The 18,100-nt window shown below is 50.7% G+C and overlaps 1 protein-coding gene across 6 annotated transcripts in view; it reads left to right on the forward strand.

Annotated features, from left to right (window-relative positions):
* The window catches only part of SUSD3 (sushi domain containing 3), a 26,079-nt gene extending 8,416 nt beyond the window's left edge, over nt 1-17,663 (forward strand). Inside the window, exons 2-6 of one of the 6 annotated variants that reach the window (XM_011996864.1) lie at nt 1,444-1,557; nt 8,252-8,440; nt 10,348-10,495; nt 11,687-11,818; nt 17,066-17,663. In XM_011996864.1, the coding sequence (XP_011852254.1) occupies nt 1,509-1,557; nt 8,252-8,440; nt 10,348-10,495; nt 11,687-11,818; nt 17,066-17,276 (729 nt within the window). In that variant the 5' untranslated portion in view covers nt 1,444-1,508 and the 3' untranslated portion in view covers nt 17,277-17,663. The remainder of the gene's footprint in view (nt 1-1,443; nt 1,558-8,251; nt 8,441-10,347; nt 10,496-11,686; nt 11,819-17,065) is intronic. The other 5 variants (XM_011996862.1, XM_011996861.1, XM_011996865.1 and 2 more) reach the window with 5 other exon arrangements.
* The last annotated feature ends 437 nt before the right edge of the window (nt 17,664-18,100 follow it).

An 18,100-nucleotide genomic window follows, 5' to 3' on the forward strand; every position in this document is an offset into this window, starting at 1 on the left:
TGGGTTCAAGTGATTCTCCTGCCTCAGCCTCCCAAGTAGCTGGGATTACAGGCGTCCACCACCACACCTGGCTAATTTTCATATTTTGAGTAGAGACAGAGTTTCACCCTATTGGCCAGGCTGGTCTCAAAACTCCTAACCTCAAGTAATCCACCTACCTCGGCCTCCCAAAGTCCTGGGATTACAGGCGTGAGCCACCACGCCCAGCCAACCCTTGGTATTGCCTGTCTTTTTGACAGACTTCTTTGTGGTTTTGATTTGTATTTCCCTGAAGGTTAATAATTTTGAGAATCTTCTTGTGCTTATTGGCTGCTAACTTATCTTTTTCAGAGAAATGTCTGTTCAGATCCTTTGGCCATTTTAAAATTTTGTCGTCTTATTATAATTGAGTTGTAATAATTCTTTATATGTTCTAGACACATGCCTCTTATCAGATACATGATTTGCAAGTATTTTCTCCCTATTGGTAAGTTGTCTTTTCACTTTATTGAATGTGTCCTTTAAAGCACAAACATTTTTCATTTTGATGAAGTCCTGTTTGAATGTGTCCTTTAAAGCACAAACATTTTTCATTTTGATGAAGTCCTGTTTTTCTTTTTCTTTTGGTGTTTGTCTTTGGTGTTAGACCTAAGAAACCATTGCCAAAGTTCACAAAGATTTTCCCCTCTGTTTTCTTCTAAGAGTTTCATAGTTTTAGCTCTTACTTTTAGGTCTTTGATTCATTTTAATTTTAGTATATGGTATGAGCTAGGGGTCCGGCTTCAGTTGTCCCAGCATCAATTTGTTGAAAAACTATTCCTTTCCCATTTAATTATCTTGGTACCCTTGTTGAAAATCATTTGACTGTAAATGTAAGGGTTTACTTCTGCATTCTCAGTTCTATTCTGTTGGCCTTTATGTCTGTCCTTATGATAGTACCACACTGTTTTGATTACTCTAGCTTTGTAATAAGTTTTGAATTTGGTAAGTGTGAACCCTCCAACTTTGTTCTTTTTCAAGAGTGTTTCGGCTATTCTAGGTCTTTTGCATTTCCATATGAGCTTTAGGATCAGCTTGTTGATTTCTAGAAAGAAAGCAGCTGGATTCTGATAAAGATTTTGTTGAATCTGTATATCAGTTTGAGGAATACAGTAGATTCAACGAATACAGTAGATTCAATGAATGCAGTAGATTCAATGAATATAGTAGATACAATGCATATAGTAGATACAATGTATCCAAGGGAGATACATTCCAAGACCCCTCAGTGCATGCCTGAAACTTCAGATACTATATATGTTGCTTTTTTTTTCTAAACACATGTACCTATGATAAGTTTAATTTATAAATTAAACACAGTGAAAGATTAATGATAGCTCGTAATAAGTTATACCAATTATAACAATATATTGTAATGAGAGTAATGTGAATGTGGTCTCTCTCTCTCTCTAAATATCTTAATAGACGGTACTCACCCTTCTTGTGATGATGTGAGATGATAAAATGCCTGCATGATGAGATGAAGTGAGATGAAATACATAGGCCTTGTGATGGAATGGGAAATTCCAGAAATAATTTGTAAGTTTTACACTGTGAGCCACTCTGGGTATTTTGACGAAATCTCACCCATCCTGCTCCACCCCGCCTGGGATTGCTGTGAGTCACTTAGTAGCCCTCTGGGTTATCAGATCCCCTGATACTGCAGTGTTTGTGTTCAAGCAACTCTCATTTTACTTAATAATGGCCCCAAAGCACAACTGTTGTGAGGTAACTATTTTCTGATTGTGGAACCACCACCGGTAACTGAAACCATGGAATGTGAAAACAAGGATAAGGAGGGACTACCATAATATGTTGCCATCATAACAATATTAAGTCTCCTGATCCATGAGCATGGGATGTTTTCCCATTTATTTAGGTCTTTAATTTCTTTCAACAACGTTTTGTAGTTTTCAGAGTTATGTTTTGCACTTCTGTTATTAAATTTGTAACATTCTTTTTGATGCTATTGTATAAAATGTTTTTCTTAATATTCAGTTTGCTCCCTGCTGCTGTACAGAAATACGTTTGACTTGTGTATGTTGACCTGGTATTCTACAACCTTGCTGAACTCATTTCTATTTATAATAGCTTTTAGTGGATTTCTGAGGCTTTTCTACATATATACAAAATCATGTCATCTAATGGAGATTGTTTTACTTCTTCCTTTTTTTTTGTTTTTGTTTTTGTTTTTGTTTTTTTGAGATGGAGTCTCACTTCGTTGCCCAGGCTGGAGTGCAGTGGTACAATTTCGGCTCACTGCAACCTCTGCTTCCTGGGATCAGGCGATTCTCCTGCTTCAGCCTCTCAAGTAGCTGGGATTGCACACATGTGCCACCCACACCCGGTTAATTTTTGTATTTTAGTAAAGATGGGGTTTCACCATGTTGGCCAGGCTAGTCTTGAACTCCTGACCTCAATTGATCCACTGCCTCGGCCTCCCAAAGTGCTGGGATTCTCAGGTATGAGCCACCGTGCCCGGCCGAGCCATTTGTCTTTCTTTTCTAACTTCCCCATTTTGTTGTGATTTTTGTCATTGGCTTATGAATATCTAAGTGCTGTTTATGTAGAGAAGATACAAATCTCCTATTACATATATGTTACAAATGTAAGAATCTCAGATGCTGCATCTAGTGGTGGCTCCCTCCCTGCGATCAGTGGGCATTTGGGCAGGTGCGTCCACCTCTTTGAGCCTTATCTGTAATAATGCAGATAAGGAATGCGGGGTGCTCTTGAACAAAATATTCCATCCATACATGCATTGTTATTGTTAGTAGCTGTGCGAATGCTGAGGATCTATGCATAGACAGGGAGCCGTCAGAATGACCCTGCCCAGGCCAGAGGCTGGCCTTCCCCAGATACTGAAGGGGCAGAAAGGATGGGGACAGCCCGGGGATGAAGAGCCAGGTGGCTGCGGTTGACCCTGGCAGAACCACAAACTGGCTATGTGACCTCAGTGTCCCTGAGCCATGGTTTCTGGGGCTGCAGAATGGGGGAGGCAGCTCTTCCAAGGACAACATGGCTCCTGCCCTCATGTGTACCAGGCACAGCCACCTTCCAGATGCCTTCCAGACACCTCATTTCCTCCATATTCCAGTCCAAGGTGGGCACAACAGCTGTGCTGACGTTGACGCCGGGGCAGGCTCCCTTGCCTGGGCCCCCAGATGCGTGTGGTGGAGGTGGCCTAGGAGCCCCACAGGCTGGACCTCATGTGTTCGTTTATGTACTGTCGCCCGACAGCTGCTGAAGCGCTCAGCACAGAGTACAGCCTGGGCATTATTCTTCCTTCTATTATTATTGTTGCTGCTGATATTCCTACTTTTGTTATTGTCACCTTGGGGCCCCGAGTGGGCCAGGCAGAATCCCAAGCGCTAAATAAGGCACTGGGCTGAGACGTGTTGCTGAAGCTTTGTATCAGATTTGAGCCAGTCCACTTAACAAATCCACAAAAAAACAGTGGCCTAACTCCAGTTGGAGTTTCTTTCTGTCTCTTCTTAGGATCCGAGAGGTTGCTCTGCCCCTTCACACGTCCACCATCTTTGCTCCCTGTATTAGTCAGGGTTCTCTAGAGGGACAGGACTAATAGGATAGATGTATATATAAAGGGGAGTTTATTAAGGAGTAGTGACTCAAACGATAACAAGGTGAAGTCCCACAATAAGCTGCCTGCACGCTGAGGAGCAAGGAAGCCAGTCCGAGTCCCAGAACCTCAAAAGTAGAGAAGACAGTGCAGCCTTCAGTCTGTGGCTGAAGGCCCGAGAGCCCTTGGCAAGCCACTGGTATAAGTCCAAGAATCCAAAAGCTGAAGAACTTAGAGTCTGATGTTCAAGGGCAGGAAGCATCCAACATGGGAGAAAGATGGAGGCCAGAAGATTGAGCCAGTCTAGTCCTTCCATGTTCCTCTGCCTGCTTTTAGTCTAGCCTCACTGGCAGCTGATTAGATAGTGCCCACCAGATTAAGGGTGGGTCTGCTTCTCCCAGTCCACCAACTCAAATGTTAATCTCCTTTGGCAACACCCTCACAGACACACCCAGGGACGATACTTGCATCTTTCCGTTCAACCAAGTTGACACTCAGTATTAACCATCACACTCCCCAATGCAGAATTGGCACAGCATCTATGCTCACACCTCATTGGCCAGGTTCAGTCATGTGACAGCTCCCTGGAGGGCAGGTTGGGAAATGTAGTTTTCAGTGGTGATCACATTTCCAGCTGCAACTCTGGAATGGGGAGAAGGGTTACTAGAGGCATCCACAGCCAGGAGTGGGAACTAGAGTGGAAGCTGCCCAGGATGAGGTGAGATGGGCAGATGCTACCCCCTGGGCTTGGCCATCAGGTGGGGCTCCTGACACAGTGTGCTGGGTCCCAGTTCCATCCCTACCACATTCCCACTGAGTGACCTTGGGCATGTCACTGAGCTTTGCTGTGCCTCAGTTTCCCCATCTGTAAGCTAGGGGTAGACCACCCTCCTCATAGGGCTATAACGAAGTACAGCACCCATTAGGCCCCCAGTGGTGTTTGTGTTAGATCAGTCCCTCCCGCATCCATCCCAGAAAAGTACACAAACCATAAGCCCCTCCCACACCTCTTCCTCCCTTACTAGCAAGTGTCGTCAGGGCAGAATCTGTGTAGCCTGACCTTCCCAAAGTGGTGGGGCATGTCTGCCTCAACCCCTGCTGAGGGCCACCCCTGCCTCCACACTCTCACCCTCAGCATCTCAGCTTGTTAAGGCCCTGGGGTCCTCAGTGACACAGAGGCCAGGGGGCAGGGGGACCACCGGGTGCTGCTGGGGAGTAGGTCAATGTGACCTGGCCAGCTACAGCCAAATGCCATCCTTTACTGTCACTGCCATGGCACAGAGCCTCTGGTAACCTCCACTTTTGCCAGATCCCAGACCAGATTTCCGGGCCTGGCCTGAAGCCCAGCTCTGCTGATGCCCATTAATAGCCGTGGCACACATGGCTGGGGCAAGGGGTGGTGTGACTTCTCTGAGCCTCAGTTTCCCCCTAGATGGGCTTGTGAATTCAGATGTGGGATAAGAAATGGAGTGATAGGTCTTGCAGATGCAGACCTTGCCTGGGCACACAGCCAGCCCACGTGACTGTTCCTGGGCGGACGTGAATAAATCTGGGGGATGGTATGCAGCCTACCTCAGATGTCTTTGGTAAACATTTTAAAATTAGAGTCCACAGAGTTTGCTGGCAAATTGGTTGTGGATTGAGAAAGTAGGTTTCAAGGTTTGGGGCCCAAGCAACTGAAGGATGGAGGGACTGCTGATTTAAATTGAACTTATAATAGGAGAAGCCACATGGTGAGCAGGTTTGGGGAGCTCAGAAGCTTGGCTAGGTCTCATCTCAGGCTCGGTGGGCAGTGGGACTTCCATGCCTGGCACCCGGGGCACGGTCCTGGCTGGAGACACAGCACACAGAGGACAGGGGAAGGTCATAGCAGGTCAGTGTGGAATATTGAAGTCCCTCAGACTCTGCATGCCCCAGTTTTTGTCCCCACCGTCACCCCCATCTCTGGGTGTCAGGCTCTGCCTGTGCAGAGGGAGACAGACACAGAGATGTTTAGGTGGCCCTTCACCACTGCTGTCTCCGGTCAGTCTCTGCCTCTGCACATGCCATGAATCAGCACGGCCTGCTGTCCCTGTTCTTTTTTTTTTTTTTAATTTGAGACGGAGTCTCACTCTGTTGTCCAGGCTGGAATGCAGTGGCGCAATCTCAGCTCATCGCAAGCTCCGCTTCCTGGGTTCATGCCATTCTCCTGCCTCAGCCTCCCAAGTAGCTGGGACTACAGGCACCCGCCACCACACCCAGCTAATTATTTTTGTGTTTTTAGTAGAGACTGGGTTTCACCGTGTTAGCCAGGATGGTCTCAATCTCCTGACCTTGTGATCTGCCCGCCTCGGCCTCCCAAAGTGCTGGGATTACAGGCATGAGCCACCACACCCAGCCTGTCCCTGTTCTTTACCTGTGATGCACCAGCGGTCCACTGTCAATGCCCAAAAATCAGGACATACCAGATAAGCAGGAGGAAGAGCCTCTTGCATCTGGACACCAGGAGACCTGCTCGAGGATGTCTTTAGCAGTTTCACTGAACATCCTTGAAACCCAGAGGCAACTCAGATGCGGGGAACAGGGACACACACTGAGGCCCATCTGCACAATGGAACACTTCACTGCTGTGAAAAGTAACCAGCTGCTGATACATGCATAGCACGACAACTCATATACATTGTGTGTGTATATGAATGTGTGTGAAGTTAGACCAGAGCCTCCTTGTCTGGTTCTAAGTCTTCCCTCAGCATAAGAGCTGTGTGACTGCAGAAAGTGTTGTAAGACCCTCTGCCCGGTTTGCTCATCTGTCGATGGGGATAATGATGGTTCTCCTTGGGTAGGCTGCTGTGCCGATAGATGATGGCACATGTAAGGCAGGTGCAACGGCGTCTAGCCACAGTAATCTTCTCAGTCCCAGCTGTTGTCGTCATTAGAATTTTATAAAAATTCTTGATTGCTGCTGCATCCAGAGCATCTCTGTGTCCTTATATAAGAACATCACTGGCCAGGCATGGTGGCTCATGTCTGTAATCCCGGCACTTTGGGAGGCCACGGCGGGCAGATCACGAGGTTAGGAGTTCGAGACCAGCTTGGCCAACATGGCGAAACCCTGTCTCTACTAAAAATACAGAAAATTAGCCAGGCGTGGTCGCACACTCCTGTAATCCCAGCTACTCGGGAGGGTGAGGCAAGAGAATCGCTTGAACCCGGGAGGCGGAGGTTGTTGTGAGCTGAGATCGCGCCATTGCACATTTCAGCCTGGGCGACAGGGCGAGACTCCGTCTCAAAAAAAAAAAAACAACAACAAAAAAAATAAGAACATCACTGTAAGTGCTCCCTGGTATTTTACCGTCTGGATGGACCTGGGTGAGGGAATCATTCCCTTCTGCGGGAGACGTGGGTTGTTTCAGCCTTTCTCTATTACGTATGGTTCTGAGGCGGGCTTCCCCATAATCTTGGCAGCAGATTCTTTCTTTTTTTCTTTTTCTTTCTTTCTTCTTTTTTTTTTTTTTTTTTTTTTTTTTTTTTGAGATGGAGTCTTGCTCTGTCGCCAGGCTGGAGTGCAGGAGTGCAGTGGTGTGATCTTGGCTCACTGCAACCTCCGACTCCCTGGTTCAAGCATTTCTCCCACCTCAGCCTCCCAAGTAGCTGGGATTACAGGCATGCACCACTACACCCAGCTAATTTTTGTATTTTTAGTAGAGATGGGGTTTCACCATGTTGGACAGGCTGGTCTCAATCTCCTGACCTCGTGATCCACCCGCCTCGGCCTCCCAAAGTGCTGGGATTACAAGCGTTAGCCACTGCGCCCGGCCAGCAGATTCTTATTTCCTGTGGCTGAGGGTGCATATGCAACATAGGGTGCTTAACGAATTTACCAAACGCTCTGCAGAAAGGTTGGATCTGTGCCCCAGCCCGGGTACAGGGCTTCCCAGGCCCTGCCAACTTGCACATTGTTTTCTTTTTGCCTTCACCTCACTGATGCAGGAAAAATGAGCTCTCCCTTGAATCAGCATTTCCTCAGTTGCCTGTGGGTCTGCATTTTTCATGACTGTGGGCCATTGGTGTCCTTGCGAATTGCTTGTTCACACATTAGAACTTGTTGTTTTTTTTTTTTAAAACGGAAAATTCAGTTTTCATTGATGTGTAAGACCTCTTTATAAATTAAGACTGTCGCACCAACCTTTGTCCTGTGCTTTCCAAATATCCTTTCCCGAATTTTTCACCTGAGTTGGTTGTTTTCCATTATCAGGGAGCCTCAGAAGCTTTCGCTTTCTGCTTTGTATGCAGTCAAATCTGTTGCTCTCTCTCTGTCCCTCTTGTTTTTTTTTGTTCTGATTTCTGCCTTTGGAACTGTGTTTAGGTCATAATCAAAGGCCGTGCCTCAGTGTCTCAGGGAAGGTATATTTGCTTTTATTGTCTTCTAACATGTGTTTCTTTTTTTTAACGCTCCAATCCTCAACGTCTACAGTGTACTTCCTGGAGGGATCCAGCTCTGCATTGTCCCTGGGTCTGGATGACCCCATGTGACCTCTAGAGCATCCAATGGCCTTTGGAGCCGCATCCTGCCCCTGTGCTCCCCAATGCTGTGCCAGCTCCTCCCTCCAGGGTCCTGCCCAGCCCCGCCCTGCGTGCCCACCCCCCATGCCTCACACCTGCCTCTCTCCCCAGGCACCTGCGCTCAGCTGCGGCTACCCCCGCAAGCCACCTTCCAAGTCCTTCGTGGCGATGGTGCTTCCGTGGGGACCGTGCTCATGTTCCACTGCCCCTCCAACCACCAGATGGTGGGGTCTGGGCTCCTCACCTGCACCTGGAAGGGGAGCATCGCTGAGTGGTCTTCGGGGTCTCCAGTGTGCAAACGTAAGGACCCCTCTCTCAGCTCAGTAGCTTTGGGGGTGGGGGATGGCCCCAAATCCTGTCATGGGGATGGTGCAGGTGGGGATGGCGCGGGTGGGGATGGCACGGGTGGGGATGGTGCGGGTGGGGATGGCATGGGTGTCTACTCACAAGGGCTGGGCCAGTGTGTAGGATCCCGTTCCCAACACTGACAGCCTGCTTACATATCAGCAGCCAGCTGGTGGCCCTCAACCCTCCCACTGCCATGTTGGCAGCGTGGACCCGAAGCCTAGCAGTGGGCCTCCAATCCTGGCTCTGCTACTGACTTAGCCCCTCACTGCCAAGAGGCTGCGCAAACTCTCTGAGCCAGCACGTTTTCATCTGTTAAGCAGGAAACTATGTTCATTCATTCATTCATTCATTCATTCATTCATGTACACGTGGACATGGCAAACTTTAATAGGATATTTCATGTATCAGGAATGCTAAGTACTGGCAACACGGAAGGTCACGATGTGCCTGGCCCTGGAGCTCCCAGTCTGTGGGAGGAGATGGTTTTCTGGTTGTATTTGTTGTAAAGGTGTTGGAGGGTCCACAAGGTAGTCCCTTTTCAGTGCCCAGAATGGCACGTCCAGAATGAAGCCATGTGTATTATGTTCATGTGTTTTGTGCATGAAAAGGGCTCAGAGTCAAAATATAGTTTGGCCGCTTCTGGGTTTTTATGCTGCGGGACTTCTCAGAATCTTTCAAATGTTCACATGCTGGTGATTCTCTGAGAATGCGAGTGTTAGGATTAGATTTTGAGAGGCAGAAAACCCAAAATGCTAGGATTAACTATGATGGAGCTCAACCTTCAGGGTGGGCAGGCAGGCCTGTGTGGGCTCCATGGCAGTGGGAGCCAGGCCCATTCCCTGGCATGGCTCTGCTGGGCATGCCCTCAGCCTCATGATTCAAGGTGGCAGCAGCTGTGTTCCAGGCAGCTGTTATGGGGTGAGGGGCCCCAGGGCCAAAGGGCAGGCCCCAGTATCTCAGGGAAGGTTCTTAGAAGTTGTCCCACATCACTTCTTATCCTCCACTGGCCAGAACATGGTCCTGTGACCACTGGGAAATGTAGTCTCCATTCTGGGTGGCCAGCATCCACTAGGGAGCATGGGAAATGGGGACCAGGGGACAGGGCCGTGGCCCCTACTAGGGGAGTACATGGTATTGCTCAAATTAGGATTCTGGGGCCTTTTTTAGCCAGAACATCCAGTAGAATCTGATGGAACTAGTGTTTGGAGCATAGCTGAGGTCACACAGCAGATACATAGTATTTTGGGCCTTCCTGGAAAGTAACCTGAGAAGGAATATAGGCCCCCTGAAGAATGTTGCCACCTTGGGGCATTGTGAGAACCCAGACCATGGACTGGGCAAGGCCTCCTCAGAGGGTGTTGTCACCTCCTCTCTGTGGCCTGCCCTTCCTTCATTCCTCAGGCAGGACTCCACTGGGTAGGAGCCACGTAGGCCATCACTCTGAACTCTCTGCCAGAGCTCCTCTAACTGGCCGCTCTGCAAACTCCTACACACCCTAAAACCCTGCTCAAATACCCCCTTCAATTAGCCACTCTGCATACTCCTACATACCCTACAAAACCCTGATCAAATACCCGCTTCAATTAGCCACTCTGCATACTCCTACACACCCTGCTCAAATACCTGTTTCTTGGGGAGAGTCTTCTCTGATAGCCCCACCTCCAAATATAGTTTGCACAGATCCTTACCTCAGCCCCCAGCACCTCACTACCCCCTTACCATGCAACAGGGCTCACTGAGGGCTGCCTGGGCCCTGTACACACCCAGGCCTTGCCCCTACCACCCCTGAGATCCCCAACCCCTGGGCCAGGCAGATCTGGGCAAACCTCGCCCAGGAGCTGTGGTTGTCTCCCACACAGTGGTGCCACCACACGAGACCTTTGGCTTCAGGGTGGCCGTGATTGCCTCCATCGTGAGCTGCGCCATCATCCTGCTTATGTCCATGGCCTTCCTCACCTGCTGCCTCCTCAAGTGCATGAAGAAGAGTAAGCAGCGGCGCTCCGACAGGTATGGTGGCCTCATGGTCTCAGGGTCCTCCCGGGAGGCGCCTCTTGGCACCATGGGAGGAGGAAAGGGCAGAGTGTTTCATGGGAACCCCGGCACTGCCCTCAGGGCACGCACCCGTTCCTACCACTGCTCTGAGCCTGCATCTCACCAAGTGCTGCTCCTGGCCCATGCAGCAGCCATGGGCAGCATCACAGCCGGGGAGCATGTGGGCCTCCGAGGCCCTGCTCTTAGGCCAGGCCATGGGCTCATGGGGGATTGTTTTTTTTTTTGTTTTTTTTTTTTTTTTTTTTTGAGACGGAGTCTCACTCTGTCGCCCAGGCTGGAGTGCAGTGGTGTGATCTCAGCTTGCTACAACCTCCACCTCCTGGGTTCAAGCAATTCTCCTGCCTCAGCCTTCCTAGAAGCTGGGGTTACAGGTATGCACCACCACACTTGGCTAATTTTTTGTATTTTTCGTGGAGATGGGTTTTCACCATGTTGAAACCAGTTTCACCATGGGTTTCGAACTCCTGACCAGGTGATCCACCTGGTGATCTGCCTCCCAAAGTGCTGGGATTACAGGCGTGAGCCACCGCGGCCAGGCTAGGATTGTTTTATTCTTAAACCTGCACACATATGCAGTATGCACTCTGCTGTGTTAACGGCCTGCAGGGCTGTCACACACGCCCCCTAAACCTTGAGGGGGAGTCACTGTCACTGCAGGTGGAGGGCTGGTTAGCTGTAGCCCACCAGTGAAGTCCAGCTCCCTGTCAGGTTTTTTCCCCGTGGTAATTTATTATTATTTTTTGTTTTTATTTTTTATTGTGGTAAAATATCAATACATCAGACTTACCTTTTTAACGTCTACAGTTTAGTGGCGTTAAGTATGTTCCCGACGTCGTGCAGCCATTAGCACTGTCTAGCCCTAGAACTTCCCACCACCTGTATTTGTGAGTAAAGTTTTACTGGAACACAGCCATGTTCATCGTCTACTGGTGTGTGGCTGCTTTTGGGCTGCAGCGGCAGAGCTTAGCTGTGGGAGAAATCATGTGTCTCACCGCACCTAAAACATCCACTGCCCAGCTCTTTGAGAGGTTTGCCAGCCTGCGCTGGTCCTGCAGACGGTGCCGTGGGCCTACATGGAGCCCGTTTTCACCGCTGTCGGGGACACACGTGCATGCTCAGAGTCCTTCCTCCCAAACTCTCCTCCAGGTCAGCCCAGCTGTGGTCCCAGCTGAGAGATGAGGACTTGGAGACAGTGCAGGCCGCATACCTTGGCCTCAAGCACTTCAACAAACCCATGAGCAGGTCCAGCCAGGCGCACGACAACCACAGCTTCACCACGTGAGCCCGGGTCTGGGTGGGGGGCATGCTGGGGGACAAGGGGTCCAGCTGGGTCAGGCCCCGGGCCGCCTGCTGCTCCCACACGCTGAGAGCCTGAGAACACCTGGCCCACCCAGAACCTTAACTCCCATCTCTAAAACAAGAGGCTGGGGGTCCTTGCAGCCCTCTGTCCTGACGAACATTCTAGGACTCAGAACTGCCCCCAAGATTGTTTTCATCTGGAGGGTCCATCCTCCAGGGAAGCTGAAGCTTCTACACACCTGTGTTCCCTCCACCCACACCCAGCGGGGCTCTGCACTGAGCTTCAGTCACTTGCTTTCCCTCCCGTGCTCTCTCCCTCTCCTTTCTCTCTCTCTTAATACACACATACTTTGTTTTTTGCCCTGAACCAATACAAGGACATTCTTTTTCTGAGTCCAGAAATCTAATACTGATTGGCCAGACGTGGTGGCTCACACCTGTAATCCCAGCAGTATGGGAGGCTGAGGTGGGAGGATCACCTGAGGTCAGGAGTTCGAGACCGCCAGGCCAACATGGTGAAATCCCATCTCTACTAAAAACACAAACATTAGCTGGGTGGTGGCCTGTGGCTTTAATCCCGGCTACTCAGGAGGCAGAGACAGGAGAATCACTTGAACCCAGGAGGCGGAGGCTGCAGTGAGCCAAGTTTGCGCCACTGCACTCTAACCTGGGCAACAGAGCAAGACTCCGTCCCAAAAAAAATAAAAACCAACAGAAATCTAATATTGATTGCATGTGGCCTGTCGAGTGGAGAACGTCTCAGTGTGGTGAGCAGCATTGAGCGTGCCTACCCTTTGGTCCATAATCACACGCAGCGCTCAGCTGCCAGGTCTCTGGGCTCCTTCAATGGGTATGGGCCTTCAGATTTTCATGGTGTAGTCCTCTGAGGGCTCCAGGCCAGTGGGCCCATGCAGAGGTCCTGTCTGGATCTGTCTGGGGTTTCTGTGTGACCAGGGCCAGCTGTGCACTTCTGGTACAGGGCTGCGTGTGCAGATCACAGACATGGGCCAGGCCGCCCCAAGACGCCACATGGAATGGGGTCTCTTGGCTGAGGCGAAGCCCCCCAGATCCCTCCACTGTCAGAGCCTGAGGAAGGGGCTCTGCAAGCGTCCCTCCACTGTCTCAGCTTCCTCCGACTCGTGGTCTCCGCGTGCAAGGGTGATCCTGCCAGATCTGCTCTTGCCTTGGGCATTACAGAATGGTGATTTTGTTCATTCTGTTGCACTTCTGACATTCCTTCTATCAAGGATGAGGATGAGCTGTTTTTTTCTTCCCTTTTTTTCTTTCGATTTTGTTTTGTTGTTTTAGCATCACATGAACTCATGAATATTCTTTTCTGAAACTTTTATTTTGGGAAAAGTTCACAAATACACAAAAGTAGAATATCGTCACGGATCTCCTGTCCCTGCCTCCCGTTCTCACGGTTACCAGCTCAGCCAGGCCGCCTCATTCATGCCCCTTCCCCTGCATTATTTTCAAGCACACTTTTTGTGGGCTCCAGTTGTTCTTGGCAGTGGGAGCTGTGCCAAGCCATGGCCTGTGTCCTTCTGATCCACCCCCATCAGTGTGTGAGTGCTTCCTGCCTTGCACAGGATGTCCCAGGCCCATCTCGTGCTTTCTGTGCCCAGCTCCGTGGTTCGCCACTGCTCCAGGAGCCCTGTTTCTCTGGGTGGAGAACAGCGCTTAGACGCCGGGCTCCGGGAAGCCATCGAGACGACATCATTGAGCTTGTGTTCCCTTCCTTCAGGCCCTCCCGCTGGGGCCTTTCAAGCCTGCAGTGCACTTGGTCCCAGCCCTCATGGCCTCACTGTATGACTGTAACAGCTCCATGCCTCGGTGTCCTCATGTGTAAAGTGAGGATTGCAGTAGCGCCCACCCTTTCAAGTTGTTGAGGTTACCTGAGTCCAGGTGTGTGCCTCTCTCGCCAGGCCCAGGGGCGAGCTCAGTGAATACTGGCTGTTAGTGTCGTTGCCACTCTTACGACCTTATGCAGACAGGGAAACTGAGGCACAGGAGGTGGTGATCTGTGCGGCCCTGGGTTGCACACCCCATGCTGGGTCTAGCCAACACCTGCAGGGAAGGAATTCACCTTTCTGTCTCCTTTCCTGGTGCTTCAGGTGTGTATTACATCAACACGGATGTAGCAGAAATGCTGCTATCGAGACTTCTGCACTTAGCAACACGTTCGAGGTCACCATGGTGGTCTGAGGCCTCCAGGCTATCATTCCTTACAGCAGCCCATTATTCCAAAGCTTCCAGCATCTGCTAGACCGTCCCCTGCTGAGTGGCCAGGCGTGGTCAGTGTCTTTTTGCTTAGTGCTGCTTTTCTTTTCAAGACCACAACTCTTGGAGGTGATCCTAGGACTCTGAATATTTTATGACCACATTATTTCCCTGGGAGCTCTGGTACGAGTGAGTGTGGCCATGTTTTTCTGGTAACTGCATCATCACTGAGTGCTGACCATTTGTTTATCATTTGTTTCTTACAGTAGCTACAAGTTGTGTGGGTGGTTTCCGTCAGCATTTCTTTGATAAATGTCGAGGAAGAATGTTTTCTCCAGCCTTGGCTCACCAGTGCCATTGCTGGCATTAGTCATTTTCTCATTTTCTCTGCTGAATTACCTCCTAATGTTTTGTTCCATGTGTTGTGGGAGGGCACCTGACCCATCGATTGGCTATAAATTTATTAGGCCTCTTTCCTTTTTTTTTTTTTTTTTGAGATGGAGTCTCGCTCTGTTGCCCAGGCTGGAGTCTCGCTCTGTCACCCAGGCTGGAGTGCAGTGGTGCGATCTCGGCTCACTGCAAGTTCCACCTCCCGTATTCACACCATTCTTCTGCTCAGCCTCCCGAGTAGCTGGGACCAAAGGCACCCGCCACCACGCCCGGCTAATATTTTGTATTTTTAGTATAGACAGGGTTTCACCGTGTTAGCCAGGATAGTCTCCATCTCCTGACCTCATGGTCCGCCCACCTCAGCCTCCCAGAGTGCTGGGATTACAGGCGTGAGCCACCATGCCCAGCTCCTCTTTTTTTTTTTTTTAAGACAGTCTCACTATGTCGCCCAGGCTGGAGTGCAGTAGTGCTATCTCGGCTCACTATAACCTCCGCTTCCTGGGTTCAAGCAATTCTCCTGCCTCAGCCTCCTGAGTAGCTGGGACTACAGGCGTGTGCCAGCATATCCGACTAATTTTTGTATTTTTAGTAGAGATGGAGTTTCACCATGTTGGCCAGGATGGTCTCAAACTCCTGGTCTCAAGCAATCCACCCGTCTCAGCCTCCCAAAGCGTAATCCCAAAGTGCTGGGATTACAGGTGTGAGCCACCATGCCTGGCCCCCTTTCCTTTTTATTTTAGTTTTGTTGGGGCCATGGTGGCTAATGCCTTTCCTTTTGGGTAGTGAGATATCCAAAGCCAGTTTCAGAGCTCCTCCATTGCCCCACCTGTGATCCCACTCCCCATTACTGAGACCACATCATCCTGTGTCATAACTGGGAAAAGTGGAATGGGGGAAGGAATAATTGCCTCTCAAGGCAACATGGTGTCCGGGATGATGGCAGCCACAACTGCTGCTGCTGCTGCAGGGGCTTTGCTGGCCAGAGGGGCTCCCAGGGGTGCCGTTTGGGGCCACACGTCTGCCTGGTCCCAGCGCCACAGACACTGTCTCTTCCACTGCAGGAACTTGCGCAGTATGTGGTCGGACGTGCGCGTCCCGTCCAAGAGTGACCACAGATCTGTGTACAGAGCTGTGTTCACCTCCCAGGGGAGTGAGACAGCCAGGGCGGGAGGGAGGCACCCTGACAGGGCTGTGAGAGGCTGGAGGCGGCCAGCTTGGGGGACTCTGATAGTCAGCTCAAGAGGCAGGAAGTGGTGGTGAGGCTGAGGGGGGTTGGGAGGGGCACGCTTCGGGCAGAGGCCTTTCCCAGAGCTCTCGCACACATGGGGACCTCGAGCACTCAGTCCAGCTTCGTGGGGACTCAGAGAAGCCAGGTCCTGCCCAGGACTTCGCAGCCAATGGAGGCAGAGTTCCCTGAGTCCCCAGCCCTGGGCCCCGGGCTGCCAGGCAGGATCCTCGGGATCTGCCTGTTCTGGGACTGCCCACCCCTCAGGCAGGGCCCAGGCCACCTCCATAGATGGTAAATTTCCTTGAGCAAGGTGAGGTTTGCCTCTTGACCTTGTTTTTATTTCATAAGTACTTCTCAGAAGTTGCAATGTGACAGGCACTGTTCTGAACTCTTTCAAATATTAACTCTCTTCACCTAGGGGTGGGTACTACTTTTATCCCATTTTCCAGGTGAAGAACCGTCAGATTAAGAAACCTGTATAGACTCCCACACAACCAGTCAAAGAGGCTGGGTGAAGTCAGTCTGGCTCCTGGCTCCCTGAAGCTCCCTTTTGTCTCCACCAGTTATTGATTCTTTAACTTACTCATTGCATAAGCAGATCATTTCTTATTTCCTACTACTTACTAGAGTTTTTCTGAGAATTAGTTGTGGGTGGGAGCTGTGGTCCAGGAAGGCTTCCTGGAAGAGGTGATGCCGGAAGTGAAAGGACTAAGAGAGCCTGCTTTGGGAGGGGAGAGAGACAGCCTCTGAGAGGAGGAAAGGGCAAACGGCTGGAGGTGGGAGCCGCCAGGCAGCCCACATGGAGCAGAGGCCAGTGTGCGTGGAAGCTGGAGATGGGGCAGGGCCAAGGTCTGGTCAGCCTGGGGAATGGCTTGGTTTTTGTCTGGGGCGTGGGAGAGCCACGAGAGGACTGAGGGTGGAGCAGGTGGGTGATCCAGCTCCTGGCCACCAAAGAGGCAGGCCTGGCAGGAGGGAAGACGTCTTCCCCTTGACCTCCTTCTCCCCAGCATCCCTCCTCTGCCTGGGACGTCCCAGGCCCTGGCCAGGCAGCTGGGTTTCTGGTGGTTTCTGCACACTCTGAATGAATCCCAGGAAGTCCCTTCCCACACCTTAGAGGGGCGAGTGTCTGACTCCTGGGCCACACCCTGGTTATGTGGATGAAGGACCCACTTGCCAACAGGGCCCAGCAGGGAGATGGAATGGCCTCTGTGCACCTTAGGGTGCAGGGCAGCTCCTGGCAGGAGGAAGCGAGCTCCTCAGTGCTCAGGTCGACAGTTGCCCCAGGCCCACTGAAGGCCCAGGGCCTGGGTACCTGGGAAGGTATGGAGTTGGGGGTTAAACCCTATCTACACTCTTTTGCCAACTCATGCCTCCTCTCTCCACAGAGACCATGTTGAGAGCACCAGCAAGCTGGCCAGTGTGACCTGCAGCGTGGACAAGGACCCTGGGATCCCCAGAGCTCTGAGCCTCAGTGGCTCCTCCAGCTCGCCCCAAGCCCAGGTGATGGTGCATATGGCGAACCCCAGACAGCCCCTGCCTGCCTCTGGGCTGGCCACAGGAATGCCACAAAAGCCCGCAGCATATGCCCTAGGGTGACCGTGCAGTGAGGCTGGCGCCCATGCTCCACAATGGGAGGCCAGACTCACCCCACCAGCCAGTCAGCTGCAACTCCACGTGAACTCCACATGCGTCCGGCTCGAGACTAATGAGTGGAATCAGCTTCCAGGTGTAGGGACCCCTTGGGGGGCCGAGCTGACATCCAAGGCTGAGGACCCCAGCGGGAGTGTTCTGTTCCGACACATCCTGGCTGTAACGAGTTTTATAGTTATGGACTACTTGAAACTACTACTGAGGGTAATTGACCAGCTGTGGCCTCCCACTAACTAGTATTCCTTTAAAGAGACTGGGAAATGTTTTAAGCCAATCTAGTTTTGTATAATAACATAAGAAAATAGCAATAAACTTCTTTTCAGCAACTACAGATGGCTACCTCAACATCTTCCTCCACAGGAAGGAAGCTTCCAAGGAAGGACCCATGGATGGTTCTGCATCTGTTGTCTGTAAAAGTGCAGATGAGGGGTATGAAGTAAAACTACATCATTATATCTGATACTGAAAAATATAAAGGTTGGTTGATGTTAGAGTCTGCAGAGGAGACTTCCCTTTTTTTGTTTGTTTTCAGGACTAGTTTTTGTTCAACTCTGAAGAAAAAAATCTGGTATTGATTAGTGAGGAAGGAGTGTACTGTGGCGTGACTGACGTGTCTTAGTCACGGCCAGGTCTCCTTGGCCAAAACAGGTCCATTCAGTCAGTCAGTGGGGCTTAAGATTTTATTTCACAGCCATAGCACCCCCATGTGGCAGCCTCGTGGCCTGGGCTTCCTCACAACATGGCAGCCAGTGTTCAAGGTGGAGTTGCAA

Source organism: Mandrillus leucophaeus, unplaced genomic scaffold, assembly GCF_000951045.1.
Source record: "Mandrillus leucophaeus isolate KB7577 unplaced genomic scaffold, Mleu.le_1.0 Scaffold527, whole genome shotgun sequence".
Classification (NCBI taxonomy): domain Eukaryota; kingdom Metazoa; phylum Chordata; class Mammalia; order Primates; family Cercopithecidae; genus Mandrillus; species Mandrillus leucophaeus.